The 24,018-nt window shown below is 31.1% G+C and overlaps 1 protein-coding gene across 1 annotated transcript; it reads left to right on the top strand.

Annotated features, from left to right (window-relative positions):
• The first annotated feature begins 17,205 nt into the window (after positions 1-17,205).
• Positions 17,206-23,255, top strand: LOC133803225 (uncharacterized). The gene is made up of 13 exons (XM_062241201.1): positions 17,206-18,015; positions 18,381-18,459; positions 18,556-18,612; positions 19,074-19,129; positions 19,817-20,045; positions 20,416-20,502; positions 20,595-20,669; positions 20,866-20,949; positions 21,365-21,429; positions 21,535-21,718; positions 21,799-21,887; positions 22,230-22,344; positions 22,884-23,255. Exons 1-13 carry the CDS (start codon positions 17,378-17,380, stop codon positions 22,920-22,922), a joined length of 1,797 nt encoding a protein of 598 aa, XP_062097185.1. The 5' UTR covers positions 17,206-17,377; the 3' UTR covers positions 22,923-23,255.
• Positions 23,256-24,018: the final 763 nt, after the last annotated feature.

Below are 24,018 nucleotides of genomic sequence, written 5' to 3'. Positions count from 1 at the left end.
CAAATCCTCACACTCGGGGTCCCGAAAACACCCCCGGGGACAAAATAGTCAAAACCTCCAGAATTCCCCCCTGATCTTACTAACTCCCAATTTATCACCAGATATTCATTCCCATTACCCAATAACCCGGTAATGCTCTAAATACCCCTTGACTCACTCCGAGTCAAGAATAAATCCCGTTGTGACTTTCCCACTAGCTTACCTCTTAGGATAGTCTTGTGCTGAGTAACCCTAGCATAACCAAACAATAATAAAGCACCACACACATATCACATACATGCCAAATATGCCCAAAATGGCCAAAATATGAAAATCACCAAATTACTCATAAATGAGTTCACATGCATATTTAATACACCTAAACATGCATATTACCATTTAATAACATAATAAAGCCATTATGGCCCACCCGGCCTCCTAATCAAGGTCCTAAACCTTATTAGGAAATTTGGGGCATTACACTTTGTACCTATTTTTGGGAAGTTGGAAAAATGGGAATGAGTGTGAATGGCCTCTCATGGACAAGTAAGAGAAAGAGTAAGAGGGAGAGAGGTGTCAGCTAGGAGAGTGGAAAAGGAGGGATTTTTTTCCCATTTAGATTTTAAAATTCAATAAAGTAATTAGATGATTTTAGCTAAATTGGGTAAGTAAATGGTTGACATCTCTTTCATTTATTTATTTCTTTTAATTTGAGAAAAAATCAAGAAAATAAAGGAAATTAGGATTTGGGACTTACCTTTCCCATTAGTTTAATGGTTAACTCCTTAGGGTTAGGCTTTGGGAGATAAAAGGAAAGAGGAGCCTTTTCCTTGCCCTTTGTGTGTGTGCCGACTGCTCCATAGAGAGAGAGAGAGAGAGGAAGAGAGGCTCGTGAGGCTTAGAGGAGAGAAGGAGAGAAAGAAAGAAAGAAATAGAGAGAGGGATCATGAAGAAGAAGGGAAAGAAGAACATGAGGGGTTCAGAACTCTTGATAGGTATGGCCTTGACTTGGTTTTTGATTTGGGTTTGATTTCTTAAGATTAGTTCTCTTCTCATCACTAATTTTTCTTTTTCTTCTATCTGGTTTTCGAAATCCTTAGGGGTGTGTTCAAAGGTGGTGGCCGTTTTGAGTTTTGATTTCTATCAAAGGAGGTAGTGAATCTAGCCTTCTTGTCATTGTTGTGATATTGATTCTAGTTTATGATTGTTGATTTATTGATGATTGATGTCTTGGTTATTGTCTCTTATATTAGTTGGTGATTGTGTTTACCATATCTTTGTATCTTGTTCAAGTTCATAGCAACATGCTAGGGTTGTGTGTGTGGTTCATTCTTTTTATGAATAAATGCATTTATGGACATATATGTATATGTGTATGGGTGTGTGATGTTTTTGGGTAGGCGTGTATGAGTATTTAGGCAAGTATGAAGAAAACTTTGGGCTTACATGATGTAAGAGGTTAATGAGATCTTATGGTTATGTTTCTATGATTTATTTGGTTATAATGATTTATGTAAAAGCATGCTAAGATGATGGTAGATGCATGTTAGGGTTTGGGTTTTAGTCTACTACTATATGTTGATGATTGTCTTTTATATTTTTAAGCATGAAAAATATTTGTTGTTTTTGGACTATGTAGGTTTCGGCCTAGGGACATTTGTTAGCATGTTTGGTTCATTTATTTTTATGTTTTGTTGTCACTTATAATCTTAGAAATTTGTTAGGTTATTTTTAAGAATTGAAATTGGTATTGAGTTCTTTACAAATGTTAATTTAGTCTTGTATATATAGTTTTGATTCTTGACGCTTAAACTATGTTTTGTTCTTGGAATGCATGAGATGGTAGAAACATGCTAGGGAATAGTATAAACATGATTAAGATGTATTTTTACATAAGTATTACTTGATGTTTTTTATTTATTTATGTTGTGGTAATTGATTTAGGAACTTAAAATATACAAGTTTTGCCCAGATTAATATTTTATAACCAATTTAATCAAAAAATAAATTTTTTATCATTTTAATGGGACTTTTTAACTAATTAAAACATGCAGTTTTTTTTATGTATTTTATGAAAGAAAATATGGTTTATAATTAAAGTATGTGTTTTTAATTAAATAAAATGCTTGCTGAAATTTTTGGTTATTAAGAGAAATATGTCTTTTAATTAAAATAAGTAAGACATACACTCCAATAAATTAAGTCTTAAATTTTATATATGAAAAATGTAATTTTCCCACACTTTATTTATGTATTTTCACACTTATAAATATGCAGTTTTTTTTTCATGACAAGTTAAAAAATTATTTTTCTAAAAGTAATCAAGAAATTCATTTAGTCATTATAAGTAACTACAAATTTTGTCACATTCTTTTAATTGTTATTTAAATAATAGACGGGATTATTATTTCATGAGAAATTAATAAGCTAAATGAATTATTTTAGAAAATTAAATTTTTGTAATAAAGTTTTGAATGACAAATATGTGGTTGAAGAAATGATGAAGTAATAATTAAGTGGTAAATAAATTATGCTTGCTGAATTTTTAAGAAAATGTAATAATATAAGCAAGTAGAAATTATTGACTTTAAATGTTAAATTTTAATAACACTCCTTGTATGCATTTTACATGCAAGTGTATTTTAACGTTAAAAAATACGCCTATTATTCAAACATATGATTTTTATTTTGTAACCATGAAGGATTGGTGGGTAACTTTAGCATTATTCTTTTATGATTTAAAGTGAAATTATTGTATGTTTGTAATTGTAGTGCAACTTGTGCCACGTGTGCATGGCCCATGCACACGTAGGGGTATATATGTTGAGCATAAGTATTCTTACGTGATTTTAAAGACGAACGTTTGATTATGATTATAGGCTTGTTGTGAGGTTTTCACACTTTATCTTGCTTGGACCCGAGGTAAGGAAGTTAGATAGAATTGTATGTGTTTTGTGCTATGGAAAATGTAAGTTCTATGTTTTGATATGTCATGATAAGCCAAGCGTTATGAAAGGTAAAATTCTATGTTTGACATGTTATGATAAGACAAGTGTTATGAAATGTGTAATTTCTATGTTTTGATGTGAACTCTGATGCATGTGCTTGTATGATGAATGAAAAGAAAAGGTTGCTAGTGTGTTGAATACGATGCAACAAAGGAGTTACTAAGGATATGATGTAACTAAAAGGGCGGACGCGCTGAGTTTATTCAAAGACCTAAGATCTTGTTTACCTCAGAGAGGAGGTCTTACCAGCCTATGTTTCTACGGGGTACCTCAAGATGTGACATGATCACAAAGAGTATGCTTATGATGTGTAATTGTGTTGTATTACTATGATTAAGTTTATGATTATAAGCTCTGAGTATGGAGATGTTATGTTTTGCCCTGATTTGCGATACATGTTCTCTTGCGTTTTATTTAATATTGTTGTATTGTTGTACTTCCTTACTGGGCTTTTAGCTCACCCCTTTACTTTCCCCCTTTCAGGTAAACAATAGGTTTCTCCTTGGCACGTGTTGTGATATGGGGAGTTCCGATGTCTAAGTATGTAACGATCCACTACTCTAGACTTTTTGGACCATTAACGAAACTATACATAAAACTTACATTTTTGCGAAAATACCATAATTTATCAGAAACTTATAGAAACAAAGTTTACTTTCATAAAATAAGTAGGATAAGGGTACCCATTGTCTTTAAAACAAAAAAAATACTTAAAGTAAAAAGGGTTACATAGAAAATGCGGAAAAATACATTTAAAAACCATAAAAACATAAATAAGACTACATCCTCGAATCGAATAACGCTCGGCCCCTTGACTCCATTCACCATCGATACACATCCTCTAAGCGTCACGAATCTTTCCGCCTCTAAAGCTTATTTCCTGCACATAAACAGAAAGGAATGAGCCTAATGCCCAGCAAGGAAAAATCTAACACATAGTCATAAACATAAACATAATTTCATAATAACGTAAAGACATATCATAACACATAATTCACTTATTATAATGGCCATTATTACTTGGGGTCCCATAGACTAAACAAGCTTATGCCCATGAGATTAGTAGGGTCCTACCAGCTAAATAGGCTTATGCCCACAATCTTTTTGGGGTCTTGTTAGTCAAATAGGGCATATGCCCAAGCCTACAACATACACATGCACAACATATTCATAACATACCCATATCATATCATAACACAAAAGATAACATAAACATAAACATATATATTCTAGCCTATTTTCCTTACCAAAGTTACCGGGATAAAATGGACTGAGTTGGGACTTTTTGGAACACTCCTAAAACCATAATGAACAAGAGTGAGTCTAAAGAAAGGAGATGAAATGAAAGAGATGGAAAGACTAAACCATAGAAAACATACTTACCGACTTATATGCTTAAAAGCTTGGATTCCCTAACCAAAATAAGAATAAGGTTAGGGGACTGAGTAGAAGGTTTTGAGAAAGGAAATAACATAAAATACAGAAAGGAACTAGAGTTTTGGGTTTACCTCAAAGATTTGCAAGATCAATCTAACCTCCACCAAAATACTATAGAACTCACTTCCCAAAGTGTTTGATAAGCTTATGATGTTTAAGCTTATAGTTTTTCCCCAAACTAGGTGTTTACACTCTCACACTCACTTAACACTAGCAGCTTCTGAACTTAGAGCAAATGGTGAATAATGGCTGGGTACTAGGTCCTATTTATAGAGTTTGGGAATGAAAATATCTTGATCTTACTTGAATAAAAATAATGGCTTTTTAGGTGAAAATCATTTGAATAATCGTTCAGCAGAGGCTGAAGACTCGTTCAAAAGATGCTGGACTGTTGAAGGAGTTTGAATGGCTGAAAGGAAATGAATTCAAAAGTATTTGAAAACATGCTGGTGGAGGCGATATATCGCCCCCTGTAGGCGATATATCGCCTGGGCCAGTATGCCCGAGGCGACCGTGCATCGTTTCGTGTTTTCCGTATCTACGTGCTGCGACATATCGCCCCCTATAGCTGCGATATATCGGCACACGCTGAATATTTAAACACAAAATTACACATTTTTTTAGCTAAGTTTGAATGGAGTAAACAGCCTTGACTAAGCCCTCAACGTACTCAAAGCTGCTGACTGACCCTATAACATTCAAACTTTACTCCTTATTATATTTAATCCTAAAAAATCTTTAATCCTTAATCACCATTCATAACATGTGCTTAAAATCCTATTGGTTGATATCTAAACCTTATAGTATAAAATATATAATCCTTAATATCAGTCACATTAATCAAACCTTAGGTTAACTTAATATTCTTAAACTATAGATTAAACTTAGAAAATCTATAAGTACTACTATGAGTGTCCAAATAATTCCCGGTCTGAACCAAAAATCCATAGTAACAAAGATAACACTAAACATACTATAATACTACTAAACAATTAGCTAAGTAAAGTTCTTGGACTCTACAAAGTATGTATGGCGTGGGGTGTCTATGAACATACAACGATCAATATGAGTGCCAACAATAAAAGAACCTATGTTATGAATTTTATTTTTAATTACGTCAGTTGGACTTAAACTTTTATTTTTATTTTATTAATGAATATTGCATAAGGACACGTTATTTTATTTTTTTCAACTATTGGGCCCAACATGCATGTTTTACTACAACAATATAAGTGTTTTATAACTTTATTTGAGACATTAAAAGTCTACAATGTCTCCCACTGGGGGAGCCATCATAATGTCTCCCGCTAGGGGAGACATCATAGGTGGAGTCATTGTAAGTGCACATCTCATGTCTCCCACTAGGAGAGGTGAGAGACATCTCATGTCTTCCAATGGGAGACATTGAAAGGTGTCCAAAAACATGGACTTTCAATGTCTCCCACTGGGAGACGTGGGATGTCTCTCACGTCTCCCAGTGGGAGACATTGAAAGTTCCTAGGAGATTTTTCATGTCTCCCAGTAGGAGACATTGAAAAGTCTCCCATTTTTTTAAATAAATAAATTAAATTAAAATAATATCAATTTAATTTGATTTAATAATTAATTAAAATGAAATTGATTTAATAATTAATATAAAGTTAAATTGATTTAATAATTAATAAATTGAAATTGATATAATTAATAAAATGAAATTGCAAATATTCATTAATGCAAATTTATATTGTTTTACAAGATAAATAATATTTGTTAGACATATGCAAAATTAACAAATATTGCACAATATATGAAGAAAGTGGTAAAAAGTAAGAAAACCTAACAATGAGGTCGGTGACTTTGGATTATCGGTAACAAATCTGTTGCCCATTCTTGTCGCAACTCATCAATTTGTGCCTCTGTATATGACGTACTTGTTAGCTGCAAAAAATATAAAGTAAAATATATTAATTAATTATTTGATTACATTTATATATATGGTTTCAAAAATAATGTGTAAACTTTAATTAATAATACCGTTCTCAAGTAATGTCCTGGATTCGCATGTTCAATCAAATCCTTGAACATCCTCATCATGTAGTATCCACATGCCACATTGTCTAGTTGGTGTGGACACTAATTATTTAAAAGTGTAAGTAATTCATTATTAAATTGACGCTTAGTAAAAAATGCATACATATTATTATACTTAATAATACCAAACTGTGTAACTCTTGTCGATCCCATTGAAATATAAGTGTTCTTTGATCTTTTTAAGATTCATCTTTTTAATATTTCCACACTTAAGACATGGACAAGAAGTAAAATTTGAGTCTTTCACATTTTCCAAACAAAACCTCAAGAACAAATCGATCCCGTTCCTATATTCTGCATATAACCTATTCGCTGAAAAATGAAAGAAACGACACTAAATAAGCACATGATAGAGTTGGATGTATATATAAAGTTAATTGTTTGTAATACTAAATAAAATCGGGCAACATTTCTCATATAATAGTGACCTAACCATCTGCATGTAAATAACAAAGCAAACAACAAACAATAAGTTTCTTCCTTATAGCTCCGCAGCACACAATTTTAATCTCAGAACCTACTTCACTATAAATGAATATTTAAGATATTCAAACTCCTCTAACATTTTTTTAATAATATTAAAAGTAGAAGTAAGTGAATATATATGTACCTCTTGCAATTAATAATCCAAGCTAGCAAAATTATTTCACTTAGCAATCCATTTTGCTATTAAATCAACAACCAACAAAATTAAATTAACAATTAGTAAATAAAATATCACTAAATATCTAACAATATATAACTTATTCATTTAATTTTAGAAATTTAATTACCTCGAATGTGTGCTTGAAATACAAATTTTGAGGCAATAAATACCCTAAAATCTCACTCCAACAAAACCACTATCTACAAAATTAAATTAATATGTAAAATATTACTAAACAAATATCACTAAACATATAACAATAACTTATTCTTGTAATTTTAGAAACTTAATTACCTCAAATGTGTGTTTGAAATATAAATTTTGAGGCAAACATCACCATAAAATATCACACAACCAAAACCTCAACCTACAAAATTAAAATTAATTAATAAATAAATAATTACTAAACAAAAAAAAAAAATCCAATGAGTCACTAATTAACCTAAACAAAAAATATGCTATATATAAAACTTAGACTTATAAACTCTAACATATGTGTCACTAAGAACTCAATAATCAACAAAAACATATAACTTTTCATATATCTTTAATTTTTTAAATTATTTAAAAAAAATTATTTTAACATAACTATATATAATCAACCTAGTTACAATGTTAATAAAAAAAATTAAAATAAATACATAAAATATACATAATTTTCAAATTAAATAATAATAAAAAAAATCACAAACATATACTTGAATCAAATCTATACACAATGTGATATGTAAAATTAAAATTAAAATTATTTTCTACATTGTCAACAAAGTTATTTTCTTAGAAACCCACTCAAAATCTACTAATAATAAAAACTAATAAAGAAAAATCTCACTCAATATCATTTTAGCAATGATTTATAATTATAATTTTGAAAACTTACCTCAAATGTGTGCTTGAAATAGAAAATCTCAAAATCTCAAGTTCCCAGACCTCTCATATTCTCCAAGAAAATCCTAAAAAATCCAATAAAAAACTCATAATCATAAAAAACTAACACAAAATCGCATATATATATATGGGTGCACTCTTAATGGTTACTACCCATGGATAGTTACTTTAACATTAACCATTGGATTAAGATCAATGGTCCATATTTATAGTTGTTAATTAATATTTCTAAAAATAAAATTTGATTTTTTTCAAATTTTTGGAAGGGTTACCTGATGAAAAATGTGTATTTATTATGAAAATATAATATTGTAAATTTTTTTCATTTTTCAAATGTATGTCAATTTCTAAATATAGCTAGTATTTCTCATTGGTTGAAAACACCATTAATTATGACAAAAAAAATAACTAAATTCGAAATTAATATAGAAAAAAAATATTTACTTGTTGGTGACTTGCTATACCAAGTCACTATGTTGCCACATCATCGTAATTGTTAGTACCCATATATGGGTAGTAACCATTGAGAAGTATTCCATATATATATATATGTATGGAAGACTTCTCAATTGTTACTAGAAATTGATGATTTGTTAGGAGTGTGTCCTAAAAGCATGTAAAAGACATTTGTTTTTTCTGTGAATAAATAAATACAATGGTTTATTATTATTATTATTATTATTATTATTATTATTATATTTAGATTGTTAAATTATTGTTTAAATAATTTTGTAAATATCATAAAATTTTCATATTCATTATTGAGGATGTGATCTTGTATTAGTATGAGAGAATTAAGATCACATGAATGAATAAAAATAGTCAACAACAACAAATTAAAGTTATGGAATTCTTTAATTAGAATTGTAAGTACGGTTTACTGAGTATCATAATGATACAAATAATCTAGATTCAGATTATTGATGTGGTAAGACATCTCGATAAATGTGTTTTATATAATATGATTATATATGACATGAACCGATATGAATTAAAGTCTTTATCCAAAAACCATTTAACAATAAAGACTTGTAATTCATATCATAACTGATGATCATTTATAGATCAACCTAAATCCTGAGTGTTCATGAACTCCTGTTCATGTTTATTAAATCTTTTGATTCATTCGTTAAGGTCTCTTCAAAGAATGAGGCTAATGACTTTTGTTTTGGAGATTTAATATCATGGATGGCTGTGAACATGTATCAACAATACGGAATCTAATCTTTCCTAACGGATCATATATTAGTTCCCTTAAGGGTTAATTCTGGAACTGAATGATTTTGAGCTCAAATCTATAATTAGATTATAGATTAATTATTCACTAGTGAATTAATGGTACTTAAGGAATAAGAAGTAAATTAGAAAGGTAAAATGGTAATTCTTCCATTCTAATTTATGAACTAATTAATTAGAGGGTTGAACTATTGTAAGATAGTTGTACGCCCTAAATATCCACGGGTTATTAGCGAGCTGGAAAAGGACATAATTCTATCAGCCATGTGGAGGCCACCTACCCGGAGCTTCTGTTACAAGTCTCTGCCTCTTTAGCTCGAGATAGCCAAAGGTTTAGTGAGATTACTAAGGCATCGGGTTAGCAGTGTGGACACCACGAGCTGAGACTACATCAAGCTCGGGGTACGAGCTGGAGCTGACACCTCCGACCCTTTATAAAGTCAACCACGCAATGTAAACGTGCATATATCAGACATCACGTGTCTATCCCATTCCTGAATTCTCGGACACGCAACATAAACGTGCGTGTTCAGGCACCCCACGACTGGTTTGGGCCATGCGGCCCATTATCCCCATTTCCTATTGATTAGACCACACTTCATTGTCAGGTTTTAGGAATTAATCATGAATGTCACAGAAGTGACATGATGGGTAAGAAGGTCACGGGATGACCTCCTTTGCCAACACCCAGGTGTCCTTTCCCTATAAATATGGAGACCCTGGGAGTTGCAAAGAGTTGGCTTCTAATTTGTAAAGAAATACCCTGTAAGGAATATCAGAGATATATCAATAATATTGACTGGTGGACTAGAAGGATTTTAACCTTCGAACCACCTAAAAAAGTATTCGAGTTATAATCTTCCTTTGAGATCATTCATCTATTACGGTTCATCATTTAGCACTAATCCCTCTCCTTATTTATATAATTATCTGTTGCCGAAGAACCACGTCAACAATGGTTATATCAATGGACGACTTAAGAAAAGATTTATGTAAAATTATATCTATAACATAAAGAGTTCAATTCTAAATTTATAGTGGAGTAACATCAGAATTAATAAATTAACTATTATAATTAAAGAGTTTAATTATTTAGTTTCAATTTATTGGAGCTTAATGTTATAGGTCCATGGTTCCCGAAATGGCTCAAACAAACACTGACAAAGGTAAATACAAAAATGGGCAAAAATGACTTATGTGATAAGTAAAATATTTTTCTATGTATCAAACATAATTATTGTATAATTATGTGTAATTAATTAATTATTTGATTTAACAAAAATATAATTAATTTTGAATTAATTTATTTTTGGGATTTTTGGTATTTAAATAATAATAAAAATTGGGAAAAATCACATGCCATCACTGGCATGTGGTACACGTGTAGCACAGTGCACAGTCACTATGCTACACACATAAGAGACTGTGAGCAGTTTCTTGGTTCCACAATTTTAGTTATTTAAATATTAAATAAATAATGATATATTGTAATTTGATTAAAATATTATTATTTAAACAAAAACTTGATAACTGATTAGTTATTTTCAAATTGTTTAAAATAACTAAGATTTAATTTTAATATATTGGATATATTAAATATAGGATATCAATTTTTCAGAACGTAACTTTTCAAGGATAGAAAAATATCTAGAAATCTCTCTCAGAGAAAGAGAACAGTGATACATACAAAAGTCACTGTTCTTCACAAAACCTAGGTTCGAACTTTATCAGATCTCATGTGTTGAGAACATCTGATAAATAGATTTTGCCTATTATTTTGTATAGCGAGCCCACACTCGTTCTTTGTGTGCTGAGAACATTTTGGAAGATCTTGGTGTGATATCTCAAGGATTTAGCCATACAAAAAGATAGTAGCAAGGAAGGACCTGAGGTAATTTTTCTATTCATGTCTTTGATTCAATATATATATATGTATGTGAAGAATTAGATCTAGAAATCTTATGAGATTAAATTAACAATTTGATTGTTGTTCCGCTACGTATAATATCTGATTTGATCAATAAAAACCAAAATGATTACCATAAATCATTAAACAAGTTTTTTACGAGGAATGATTATAATAATGATGAAAATAAATAAATAACTAAAATATATAAAATCAATAATTTTGAATTTTTTAGATTAATTAGGCAATAAAAATTAGTTGAAAAGATAATGGTCACATTAATTATTGCCATTAATTCCAAGATGATTTTTTTTCTCATGAAATAGATAAAATGAATGAATTAAGAATGAAGAAGGAATGGAGAATGAATATTAAATAAGATTTCTTTTATTCTTTAATTAATAAATATGTGACCGTCACATCATCAAATAGTCCTTTTAAAAGTTTGAAAAAGTCCAAATTTATTTTTAGAAATATTAATAAACAATTATAAATATGGACCATTGATCTTAATTCAATGGTTAATATTAAAGTAACCACTATAGGTAATAATCATTATGAGTGCCCCCATATATATATATATATCCTTTTAATATTGTTGACGCCGTTTTTTCGTCAACTTAAAATATAGAGCACGTAAACAGTAAAAACTATGGCAAGGATAACACAATAAAACAATGAGAGTTTTTTACGTGGTTCAGCAGTTAACTCTGCCTAGTCCACGAGTCTTTGTTATTAGAACTTAGGAAATTTCTGGAAATTCTTCAGGGATGAATTCTCCAGAGGTTCTCTCAAGATCACAAAATTTCGGTCCTTTACAATGGTACATGACTTCTCTATTTATAGAAGAGATCTCAGAATACTATCCCACACGTTTCGGGAAGTTATTCTGAATATTAATAAATTTAATGGCTTTAAAGCCTGTAACTCCTATATACAAGGAAACGTCCCCTGAAGACCAGGGGGCGTATAACCAACTAGTTAATATCCCTTTATTGTAGGGAAGTTACAACAATAAATATCTCTTGAATGCATAGACTGCGTCTCCTCAGGTACCTATCAAGTCGTTCGAGATCAGCAATCAGCATCATGCCAGTCTAGGTCTCTGAATAAATTACGAGTTTCATTATTCTCCCCAAGACTAGCTCGGAGTGGGTAAATACCACCGAGGCCGCCTTACTCCGAGCTCACACTCATGCCAAGCTCGGTCCACTTGATCTGAGGCTGCCCGACAATGGATATACTCCGATGTTTTGTTTTTCGAGCTTATAAGGACTTCGAGGCTACCTATCTTCGAGGTTGCCACCTGCTTTGAAGATTCAGCGTCTAGATTACGAACATGTATTTTAGCTATAGCGAGCTTACACCTGACGAATCCAGCTTTCGAGGTCACAACCTCAAGACTCAAAATTTGGGTGTAAAATATTAAATCTATACTTTTTTTCAATAAAATTTACCTCAAAAGCTTGAAAATGGAGAGATTCCTGTAGCTTTGAAGCCCTAAAAATCGCCAGAAAAATCCCCAAATCGCCTCTATGTGTAATCGCGCGCAGATGGAAGAGAAGAAGAGATTATCGACCATGTATAGCCAAGGAGGATTTCCAATGTCTCCCAGTGGGAGACGTTGAAAGTCATGTACTTCACACGTCTTCCACTGGGAGACGTGAGTCACGCGACACGTCTTTCATTGGGAGACGTTGGATGTCCTCCCTGAACACGTGTTAAAACCCCATTTTTCAACGTCTTCCCACTGTTTTAATGTCTTCCAATTTTAGTCATTATTAAAAAAATTCAATGTCTCCCAACATAAGACATTAAAAACCCCTTCTAATTTTTAATGTCTTACACCAATGGTGTAAGACATTGTAGGGAGTCATTGAAAGTAGAATTTGTTGTAGTATTTTACTAAGGCCCCAATGAGATTTTCCTTAAAATGATATTTTTTTATTAACTAAGAGTTGAGTGACATTTTATAAAAAAAAAATAGAATTAGGACGTGCTTTACAAATGGTGACATATTACAAATCAAAATGAATGAATTGTACTTTATATATAGTAACATCACATTGATTTGTAAACCATGTGGGACTATAAGGATTTTTTAAATTGCTAATAATTCTTTTGTTAGGTAAAAAAATTAGAAAAAATCACAAATTATGAGAAAATAGATAAATCATATATAAATGATTCTAGGAAGTCACCTCACCTCCTTATAACTCTCCTCACAAATTATGAAAAAATAAATATTATATATAAATGATTTTAGGAAGCCACCTCACCTCTCTATAACTCTCATTTATATAAATATATACATATAGATAGATGTTTTCAAAATGTTAGACTTTTATACCTATTTTTTTTATTATTTTGAGATATAATAGGAAAGTGAAAGAAAAATATAGGGTTTTAATTACATTTTATATCTTAAATTTTACATTATTTTCACTTCCTTATTCTTTCTCAAATAATAAAAAAAATCATTTAAGATTTTAAAATTAATCAAAACAATTCAAACTTATATTTTTCCTTCACTTTTTTTTAAAAAACTTATATTTTAAATTGATAAAAAAACATTTTTTAATTATTTTAATTATTTTTAATAAACCATTTATTAATTTTTAATTTAAAATAATTATTTTAAGAAATAATAAGAAGGAGAAAATGATTAAAAACCTATATTTTTCATTAGCTTTCTTATTATTTCTCAAAATAAAATAGGTATAAAAGTGTATCATTTTAAAAACATTGAGTATATTTACTATAAAAAAAGTTTGAGTATAAAAGTGCAACATTTTGAAGACATTGAGTATATTTACCGCTGAAAAAAAGATTAGGTATAAAAGTGCAACATTGTGAAAATATTAAGTATTTTAACCGCAATTTACTATTTTTAAAATAACTAAATGATTTTTTTTATTAGCACAAGAAATACAATAACTCAAAAATAATTTCAATATAAAAAAATATCTAAGTTATATTATGTAATTGCATATAAATAAAACTAAATGAACGTCCATTGTCTGTTGCTTATACCTAGTATATATATATACATTTTTGTGGCAATGTGGGACTATAGTGATTTTTTAAATTATTAATTAATTCTTTTGTTAAATAAAAAATTACAAATCATGAAACAATAGATAAATTATATATATATATATATATAAATGATAAGTGTTACACCCAGATTTCGAGCTTTAGGAATTGTGATCTCGAAAGCTGGATTCGTAAGGAATGAACTCGTAATGTCTGGAACGTGTCCGCAACCTAGGCACCGGACCTACAAGCAGCGGGCAGCCTCGAAGATGGTAGCTTCGAAACCATTACAAGCTTGAAAGACAGACATCGAAGTACGTCTGCTCTCAGGTGACCTCGGATCAGGGGTTCCGAGCCTGATATAAGTATGAGCTCGAAGCCACATGATCTCGGGAAAATGCTATAGCTCGAAAGTCATTAAGAGACCTGGGTGAACGTGGCATTGACAATATAAGCTGACAACTTTGAATATCTTAGTGAATCGCCTAAGAGAGACATAGTCTGCATTGATTATTGTAAATCCCCTATAATAAAGGGATATTTATTATGCAGTTATACGCCCCCTGGTCTTCAGGGGACGTTTCCTTGTATATAGGATTACAGGCTTTTAATGCCAAAAAATTTATTTGCATATACAGAATAACTTCCCGAAATGTGTGGGATAGTATTCTGAAAACCTCCTCTGTAAATAGAGAGGTCGTGCACCATTGTAAAGGACCGACTTTTTGTGATCTTGAGAAAAAACTCTGGAGAATTCATTCTTAAAGAATTTCCAGAGATCATCTTAAGTTTTAATAACAAAGACTCGTGGACTAGGCAGAGTTAACTGCTGAACCACGTAAAAAATCCCATTTGTGTGATCATATTTTTCTTGGCCATAACCAATTATTGTTTTCGTGCTCTTATTTCACTGTTGACGAAAAACGGCGTCAACAATAAGTCACCTCACCTCATATATAAATATAAATAATATGTTAAAAATTATTTAGCAAGATTGAATTATATCAATACTTTATATAAGGAAAAAAAATAGTTGCATATATTACAAATCAAAATATATGAATAGTAATTTATATCTCTTTTATATAACAAGTACGTGGATAACGATTTTTTTTGGTTTTAAGAGTTTGTTTTGTTAACTTTAACGGAATATTCTAAATATTTAACGAAATATACTTTTGAAACCCACTAAAGATAGATATTTATTAATTATATTAATGTAAATTTAAATATTATAAAATATTATTATATTAATATTTAATATAAAACTACATATATAATAATTATATTAATATATATTCAAATGTTATAAAATATCATTATTATAATAATATTTAATACAAGACTAGATATCTAATAGTTATATTAATATAAATTTAAATATTATAAAATATTATTATGATAATAATTAATTTTTTACTAATTATATTAATATGAGTTTAAATATTATAAAATATTATTATTATAATAATTAATACTTATATTAATATAAATTAAAATATTATAAAATATCATTATAATAATATATAATACATAATCTTAATTTTTATTAAAAAATTATCATTTATGTTTAAAAATGTTATCATATTATATCTCTTTTATATAAAAAGTGTGTAGATAACAAAAATTCTTGGTTTTAATAGTTTTTTATTTTTTCCCGTTAATTTTTTAACAGAATATTCTTATATTTAATTATAGATTGCAAACATGACTTAAACTTAAATAAAATTAAATAAATATATAATTAAACAAATTAAAATATGATATTTTTTATATTTCACAATGATAATTATTTAAAAATAATAAAACCATGCATTTTATAGCTTAAATAAAATTTAATTAAACTTAAACTTAATATTAAATTAAACATATATATAATTTGTTGTTCTCATTGCCAAATTAAAAAACTAGAACAAAAATAAACTAATAAATTGATTAAAATATGATATTTTTAAGATATTTTATGATAATTTAAATAATTAAATCATATTTATTTAAAAATAATAAATGTATACATATCATTTTTTTTATCTTATAAATTCTTATAAATTTGTGTGATAACTTATTTTTTATCAAGTGATTGGAGTTTTTTTTCATCAAATTCACTAAAAGACATTGCAAGATACATTAGAAACTAAAAATAATTGATACATGCATGATTTTTTCTATTCTTATTTTATTTCTAGTTTTAATTTTTTTTAAATATTATTGTATTTTATATATGTCATGTAAATAAATATATATTTGTCTTAGGTTTAAATGTTATATATGTAAAAATTATTAATATAAATATTTATATATACTATAAATATATAATTTATTTTATTATATATATATTTAAAAATTATGAAACTATTTTTATTAAAATTATTGATAATGTTTACAAGTATTTGCATGTTGTTTATACATTGTATAATGTAAAAGTATAGCCGGAAAATAATTTGTAAACCACGTGTACTATATGTATTTTTAAATTGATAATAGTTTTTTTGTTTGATAAAAATTATTAAAAAAATTAGGACTGTGCAAAAAAATTTGCGACCCGCCCAACCCGAATAACCCGCCAAAACTAACCCGAAACAATTGACAAAAAATGCAACCTGAAAAACCCGTCTTTCATTTCAAATCGCCCAATTACTATATTGGGCGGATTGCAATTTTCGGCAACTCGCCCAATGTAACCCAACCCGTCCAATTAATAATTTGTCTACTTTTTTTAATTTTATATTAATTTAATTATTAATTATATATATAAAAATAAATTCAAATTATTATTTTTTATAAAAAAATCCTAGTAACAATTATTTTAAATACAAATACAAACTAAAAAATACAGAAAATAATAAAAACAATTAGTGAAAAATGATTTTTTTTTAGAAAAAAAAATTTCGGTACACCCCCACAAAAAATCACAAATTATTACAAAAAAAAAAAATATATCATATATAAATAATTACAGTAACCCAACATCATCTCCTTATAATATAGATTAAGACATTAGCGCTATAGCTGCAACCAAAACGGCTTTTCCATCCGAGTCTCATTTGAAGCCCCCACAAAACCCTAGAGTTACAAATCCCCCACTTTCTTTCAATTTGCTCTCTTTTTCTCTCCAATTTTTAGGGTTTTTGATAAACCCTATCCCGAACTAATTCAAAAGCACACGCTGTGATGGAATTCGACGAGTATGATTACTTGGAGAAGACTGTCGAGGAGAACGACGACCGAGATTTGAAGAGGAAGACGAAGAAAGAAGGGAGCGAGAAGAGTTACAGGAAGAGAGATGTTGAAGATGACGCTGCTGCTCTTCTTGGCGGCGAAGACGATGACAACAGGAGGGGCAAGAAGTCGAGAGGAGAACATGAGAATGGTCGCGATAAGGATCGCCGCCATCGGAGTAAGGAGAGAGATGGAGAGCGAGAGAGGGATCGTGACCGTGAGCGCGATAGAGAGAGGAGTAGTAGAGATGGAGAGAAGGAGAAGGAGAAGGGAAGGGATAGAGATAAGGAGAGGGACAGAGAGAGAAGGGATAGAGATAAAGAACGGGAGAGAGAGAGACGGGAGAAGGATAAAGAGAAGGAAAGGGAGAAGGAAAAGGAGAGAAGGGAGAGGGATAAAGATAGGGAGGAGAGAGAGAGGTCAAGGAGGAGCAGGAGCCGCTCTATTCGTGACGAAAAGCCTCGAAGAAGCCGGAGTCAGAGTCCGAGTCGGTCCGATCGCGAGGAAAGGTCTCAACGAAGTAGGAGTCGATCTGACCGTGATAGGGAAATTAAAGAGAGGGAGCGAGAAATTGAGATGAGAGACAGCAGGTTTGTCGACATATTCTTGTTTCAAAGAGAGGGAACTAGTTATATCAACTCAATATAATCCTGAACTAGGACTCATATAAGCACTACATTTTTTTTATGGCTTTGTAATGATTTGCCTTTTCTAATAACTAATGTTGCCTGCCGTTACAGAGAGTTTATGTTCATGTTAAAATGATTAGTTTCAGTTTGATTCATCCTTTCATTGTTTACGTACTGAAATGCTTAATTTGCCTATTATGTGATTTTAATGTCTCCGTGTATTAATTTAAAGGAGGGGCTCTAACCATGAGAGATTAAATTGGTTTAAATTTTATGTAATTTACGGGTTGTTGTTTTTACTGTGCTGTATGAATTATGAATTGCAGGAGGTTCAAGGATAAGAAAGAGTTGGCAGAGCCTGAAGCTGATCCAGAGAGGGATCAGAGAACTGTTTTTGCTTACCAGGTTGGTTGGTTGCTTCTTTTCACTTTGATCATGTTTATTCTCTCTCCAATATGGTTGCTTATTCTCTGATTTATTATTGGCTTCACATCGCGACAGATGCCCCTGAAGGCAAATGAGAGAGATGTTTATGAATTTTTCTCAAAAGCTGGCAAGGTTAGTGATTTTATTTTTCTTGTGGTTTGTGTAAATGACAAACTTCTTTTTTGCTTCTCATCCCTCTCTCCCCTTATGTAAATGACAAACTTCTTTTAGAATGAACCCTATCGTATTAACTCTTTTTCTTTTTTGTTTGCATGCGGTTTGACTTTGTACATTCCTACGCCTAAGAATACTTGAAATTGTGTCGAATGAAATGCTTATGGATGCATGCATTAAAATTTATTTGCTTCTTATTGCAGTACATGCTCTCCTGCCTTCAGTTACAAATAGTGTAGTAAGTCTTTTGTGTGTCAACATTCTGTAATTGGGGGGGTGAGTGATTCTCATGAGTTTGGTGGCTGTCTTCTGAACTACCCAAATTAGGTGTTTAATATGTAGTCTCAAGGTCGCAGATCTCTTTCTTCTGCAAGATTTTTCATTGTTTGATATTACAGCTTATTTCTCCCTGTTTTCAGGTTAGGGATGTGCGGCTGATCATGGATAGGAACTCTAGACGATCAAAAGGAGTTGGGTATGTGCGTTTATATAAAATTGTCATATTTTCATGGGCGTGTAATTTGTAAAGTAGTTATTAATATCTCAGTTTCTAGAATCAAGTTTAACTGTATTCTTAAATGGACTAGCATTGCGATTATGATGAGGGATGATGGGAATACCTTGCACTCATGTTTAAACAATTCATGCTGCGTACTCAAGGTAGACAACATGAACCTAAAATTCCTCTTTCCAGTTTTCTTCCACTTCGTGTTTGGAGCACCATTCTGTTCCTATTCTTGGATTGGGAGGCGCTGAATCAACTTGGTAGAGTTTGATTTTGAAGCATTTCCGAAAATTAAAAGTTGGCCTGGCTAAATCATTTTAGATTCTAATCAAATTTAAAGGAAGGACTCTAATTAAAATAATCTTGTTAATCATTATGGTTTTGGAGCTCCCCACATGAACGATCATTGCTAGTAGCAGCCCATCTGACGTTTTTCTTGGTCACTTTGTCAAGCATATTTTTATACTTGCGTATGCTTTACTATGATGAGCTAACATTTTCTTATGAGTCATCAGATTCATCAAAAGAAACTCAGCTTGAGCTCTCTGCACTAGAGTTTTTATTTCCCTATGCTATATGCATTGTAAGTTTTGAACGCAATAACCTCAGATTCATAAGCTTTTGGTGAACTTATTTGAGACATTGATGAAACTGCAGGTATATTGAATTTTATGATGCGATGTCTGTACCGATGGCAATAGCTCTCTCTGGACAACTACTACTTGGACAACCTGTGATGGTAAAACCCTCTGAGGCTGAAAAGAATCTTGTTCAATCCAACACTTCTACTGGAGTCACAGGTGGTACAGGACCATATGGTGCAGTTGACAGAAAATTATATGTTGGCAATTTACATTTTAACATGACCGAGGTTCATCTTAGAGAGGTAGAGTACTACAAATGTGTACTGTGCTTTGGATATTAAAGAATTTCATTGAAATGCAGAGTGGGTTTGAAACATATTTGGGTATTAATGCACACGAAAGATAAATAATAGCTTTTTAATTTTTTTGTTATAAAAAAGAGACGACTAATCCGCTTCATAACAATGCAAAGGGTTTTGTTAAGATAGATTGTGGTAAGTCCCTAAGTTGGTGTCCAAAGTGAGTAAGGATACTTTAGGCAGTCAACTGTAAATAAAAGTGATGGTAATATCTAAGATATGTAGTTATTTTACTTTTATTTTTCCCGCACATTTGCTTTGTTGTATTAAACATATTTTTGATGTCATTTTTTTTCATGTGGTAATTTCTCAGATATTTGAATCATTTGGTCCTGTGGAACTTGTGCAATTGCCTCTTGATCTTGAAACAGGACAGTGCAAGGGTTTTGGTTTTGTTCAGGTCAGTGATAACATACTAATACTTGTTTCGACATAAGGTTGTGGTTAATTTATGTTTGATAATGACTGTTCATCTGTTCATTCTTACATTAGTTTGCCCAACTAGAACATGCAAAGGCTGCTCAGAGTTTGAATGGAAAATTGGAGATTGCCGGTCGAACTCTTAAGGTAGCATCTCTTTTTTAATTTTTTTAATTTTATCCTTAAGCTTGACGATTGTTGTAGTTATGGGACCATATATTCTTGCAGTACATTGATTTCTTGTTGGTTTGTCTGTTTTGGCATTTTAATTTTTTGTTTACTAATTAGTAACTACTCTTTTTCTTCCAAATGATGCTCATATTCAAGTAAATTGCTTGTATAGGTTTCATCTGTTACAGATCATGTTGGAGCACAAGATGCAGGGGCAAAATCTGCAGATTTTGATGATGACGAAGGCGGTGGTTTGGTAAGTTATGTCGTTTTGAATAGATTTATTACACATAGTTTTTAGCACAGGCTTTATTGTCATGCCTAAAATTGTAAAGTAAAAATGCAAATTTATGTTCATCTTAAAACAAGCAACTTGGTAAAAATATTGGTCTTGCTTCCTCAGGTTGACAATTTTGTAGTACCAATTGTTTAGCCACAATTTTCCACAAGACATCTGAAGTTGGATTCATTCTTTTAAGATTTCCTGCATATCTTTTTTCCAAAGAACTTAGGGAAGCATTTGTATCGTGAGTTTTTGAATGCTCATTACAAACCACTTGCTTATTTAATGCCTCTGGCATCAAATGTGATTAGTCAATGATCAGGTTCTCAAAGAATACTCAATTTTATGACAATAGTTTTTTACTCATCATATTCTTTTATCCATGCAGGCTTTGAATGCTCAATCAAGAGCGTTACTTATGCAGAAACTAGACCGCTCTGGTATTGCCACTAGGTTCGTCTGACCCAACAATCTTTTATAACTCACTCGCTCAATTGCTTGCTCACTCACTCACTCACTCACTCACTCTCTGCATGGTATTATCTTTTACTTTTGCAGTATTGTGGGGTCTCTTGGAGTACCTGCACTGAATGGGTCTGCTCCAAACCAAAGTGCCATAAACATGCCAATTAATGGACAAGCTGCAGTAGCTGCTCCGGGTCTTTCAGTTGGAGCCTCAGTTCCTGTCGGAAGTCCCAGTGAATGTTTACTGTTAAAGAATATGTTTGATCCTGCTACTGAGGTTTGTGGTGTTATTGTCTTCTCTAGTTTAAAGAGAACATTACATATTAACACTGACCTTTTTCTGGGGGATTATTGCAGACGGATCCAGACTTTGATGCGGATATTAAAGATGACGTAGAAGAAGAATGTTCTAAATGTGGCAGGGTGATACATATTTATGTTGACAAGTAAGTATATATGAATACGTTCAAGTATATCTGTTCCTGTTCTTGTTTGTGCTCATTTTAGAAGTGCTGTTTAATGTACTAATCTTTCTTCTTTTTTTGTTGATAAGTTTATGTGGACAAACAGATTTGATTAGTCTTGTGTACATGTATATATTTTAGTCTCATGTTTAAGAAGTGAATACTGAATTGACAGGATTTTGTAGTTTACTTGAATGATATTGTAGAAAAGAAGTATATTGATTAGCTGTTTTGCTTGCTTGGTTTATTTTTCTTTTTGATATTGTAGATAGTTTTACTATTAGTCCCTGCAGGCTTTTTAATCCAAATTGTTTTGTTGTACAGAAACAGTGCTGGCTGTGTTTATTTACGGTTTGAAACGGTGGAAGCAGCAGCTGCTGCACAACGTTCAATGCATCTGAGATGGTTTGCAGGCAGGCAGATCTTAGCCTTGTTCATGGTAAATATATGTCCCCGGACATTGTTAATTTATATGAAAGTATTTTGATGAGACTTGAAAAGGTTCAGCTATTTAAACCCCCAGTACATCTTGAGGGATCAGAATGGCATGAAATTCCTGAAGTTGTACTTTTAGTTTAGCTGAATGAAATATTTTTCATGGTAAACAAATTTCGCTAGTGTTTGATATATCCTGGCTGCTGACCGGGTGTGTATCTTAAGCATGTGATAGAGGCTTCTAGGGTTTTCTTTTTCCACAAATGAGATAATGTGAGTGGTGCCTGAAATCTTAATAGTTAGAATTTCTGTTCAGTTTGGTTTTATAGGGAAAGGTATAGATAAGGAAAATTAGAAATAAATGGAAGTGATACTTAGCCTATTGTTGTCACCTTAATTTGTTGCTCACAAGGCAATAAATTTTAAAGGGTCTATTGCTGTCATTTTAAGTAGTACTTGTCGTTTTGTAGAATATGTTGAATGTAAATTGAACTTTTAAATTATCTTTCTTGTGTTTCATGAAACATTCCTTAATCTTTGCAGCAACCACAAGTATACGAGGCCAAGTTTAGAGGAGCTTAAAAACAAACGTGGGAGTTGCAGGAAGGGCTGTCGTCCAAGCTCTTGCTCATTATCTCTTCACGCCTCAGTTTTAGGACATTAACTTTTTATAGATTTGATTCGTTTACCTGTATCTTAACAGTCAACGATATGTTTTTGTGGTGGATATGTCTGTGCAATCAATCTGTAATCATGTATTTCATTTGATCTAGTCAGTTATTCAAACATCCTGCTGATTTTGGAAAATTTTGCCGCCTTTAGGACCCTTGGGATGGCATGAGATGTTAATTATACTATTGGTTCACTATGCAATATTACTGAATCATAATAATAGATCTTTCAAATTCAATTAAATGGCTAAATATTCGAATTATAATTATTAAAGGGGGTGGGGGGTCTATTACCTGTTTGGTATTTTAACTGAAATTGAGGTTTAATCCTCGTTTCTTACGAGAAAGAAACCAAGGTAGGTAGTGAGTCCGACCTGCTCTCAAGTTTAACCAGAAATAATGTACCAGAAGAAACGAAGGTAAGGTACACATTTTCTCAAACAGTTGGATTTTCATTAAAATTTTGCAAATTATCGTTAGTTTATAATAGAAAAAGAAAGGTATGACCATGAGAGGTTAAAGGTAGATTTTTCGAGTTTGGTGGGTCGGCTCTCAGGATTTTATGATGACTACGGTTGGGGTTGATTTGGGGGTGGTGCGTGCTGCATCAGGCATTACAGGAGAGGCATAAATCAAGAAAAATGTTTGAAATGTAATGGTGTGCTAATTTTGGTTAACTATCCTGTCCTAAGTTTTGAATCATCTGATCATGGGCGGCTCTAATTGGATACAGAACTGGAGAAATACAATTTGATGTTTTTTTTTTCCAATAATATATAATTAAAGTAATATGTGAAAATATATTTTATAATAAAATATTACTTATTTATGTATCAAATTTTTTTAACCAATCATATTTATTTAAAATGAGTCCAACCATATTAAAATAGTTAGCACATAAATGTGTTGTTTGGTGTAAATTACGTAAGCACATTATTATTGATGTATTTAAGGTAAACTAATTTTTTTCTTCAATTATATAATGTTCATATTCCCTTTATTTTATT

The sequence above is a fragment of the Humulus lupulus genome, chromosome 1 (assembly GCF_963169125.1).
Source record: "Humulus lupulus chromosome 1, drHumLupu1.1, whole genome shotgun sequence".
Taxonomy (NCBI): Eukaryota; Viridiplantae; Streptophyta; class Magnoliopsida; order Rosales; family Cannabaceae; genus Humulus; species Humulus lupulus.
The sequence above is the reverse complement of the archived record's forward strand: the minus strand, read 5'-3'. Positions and strand labels throughout refer to the sequence as shown.

Excerpts from the sequence above, each read along its gene's own strand:
- LOC133803225 (XM_062241201.1), top strand. The coding sequence starts at position 17,378 with ATGGAATTCGACGAGTATGATTACTTGGAGAAGACTGTCGAGGAGAAC. Across the intron at positions 18,016-18,380 it reads ATTGAGATGAGAGACAGCAG|GAGGTTCAAGGATAAGAAAG; the intron begins GTTTGTCGACAT and ends TATGAATTGCAG. Across the intron at positions 18,613-19,073 it reads TTTTCTCAAAAGCTGGCAAG|GTTAGGGATGTGCGGCTGAT; the intron begins GTTAGTGATTTT and ends CCCTGTTTTCAG.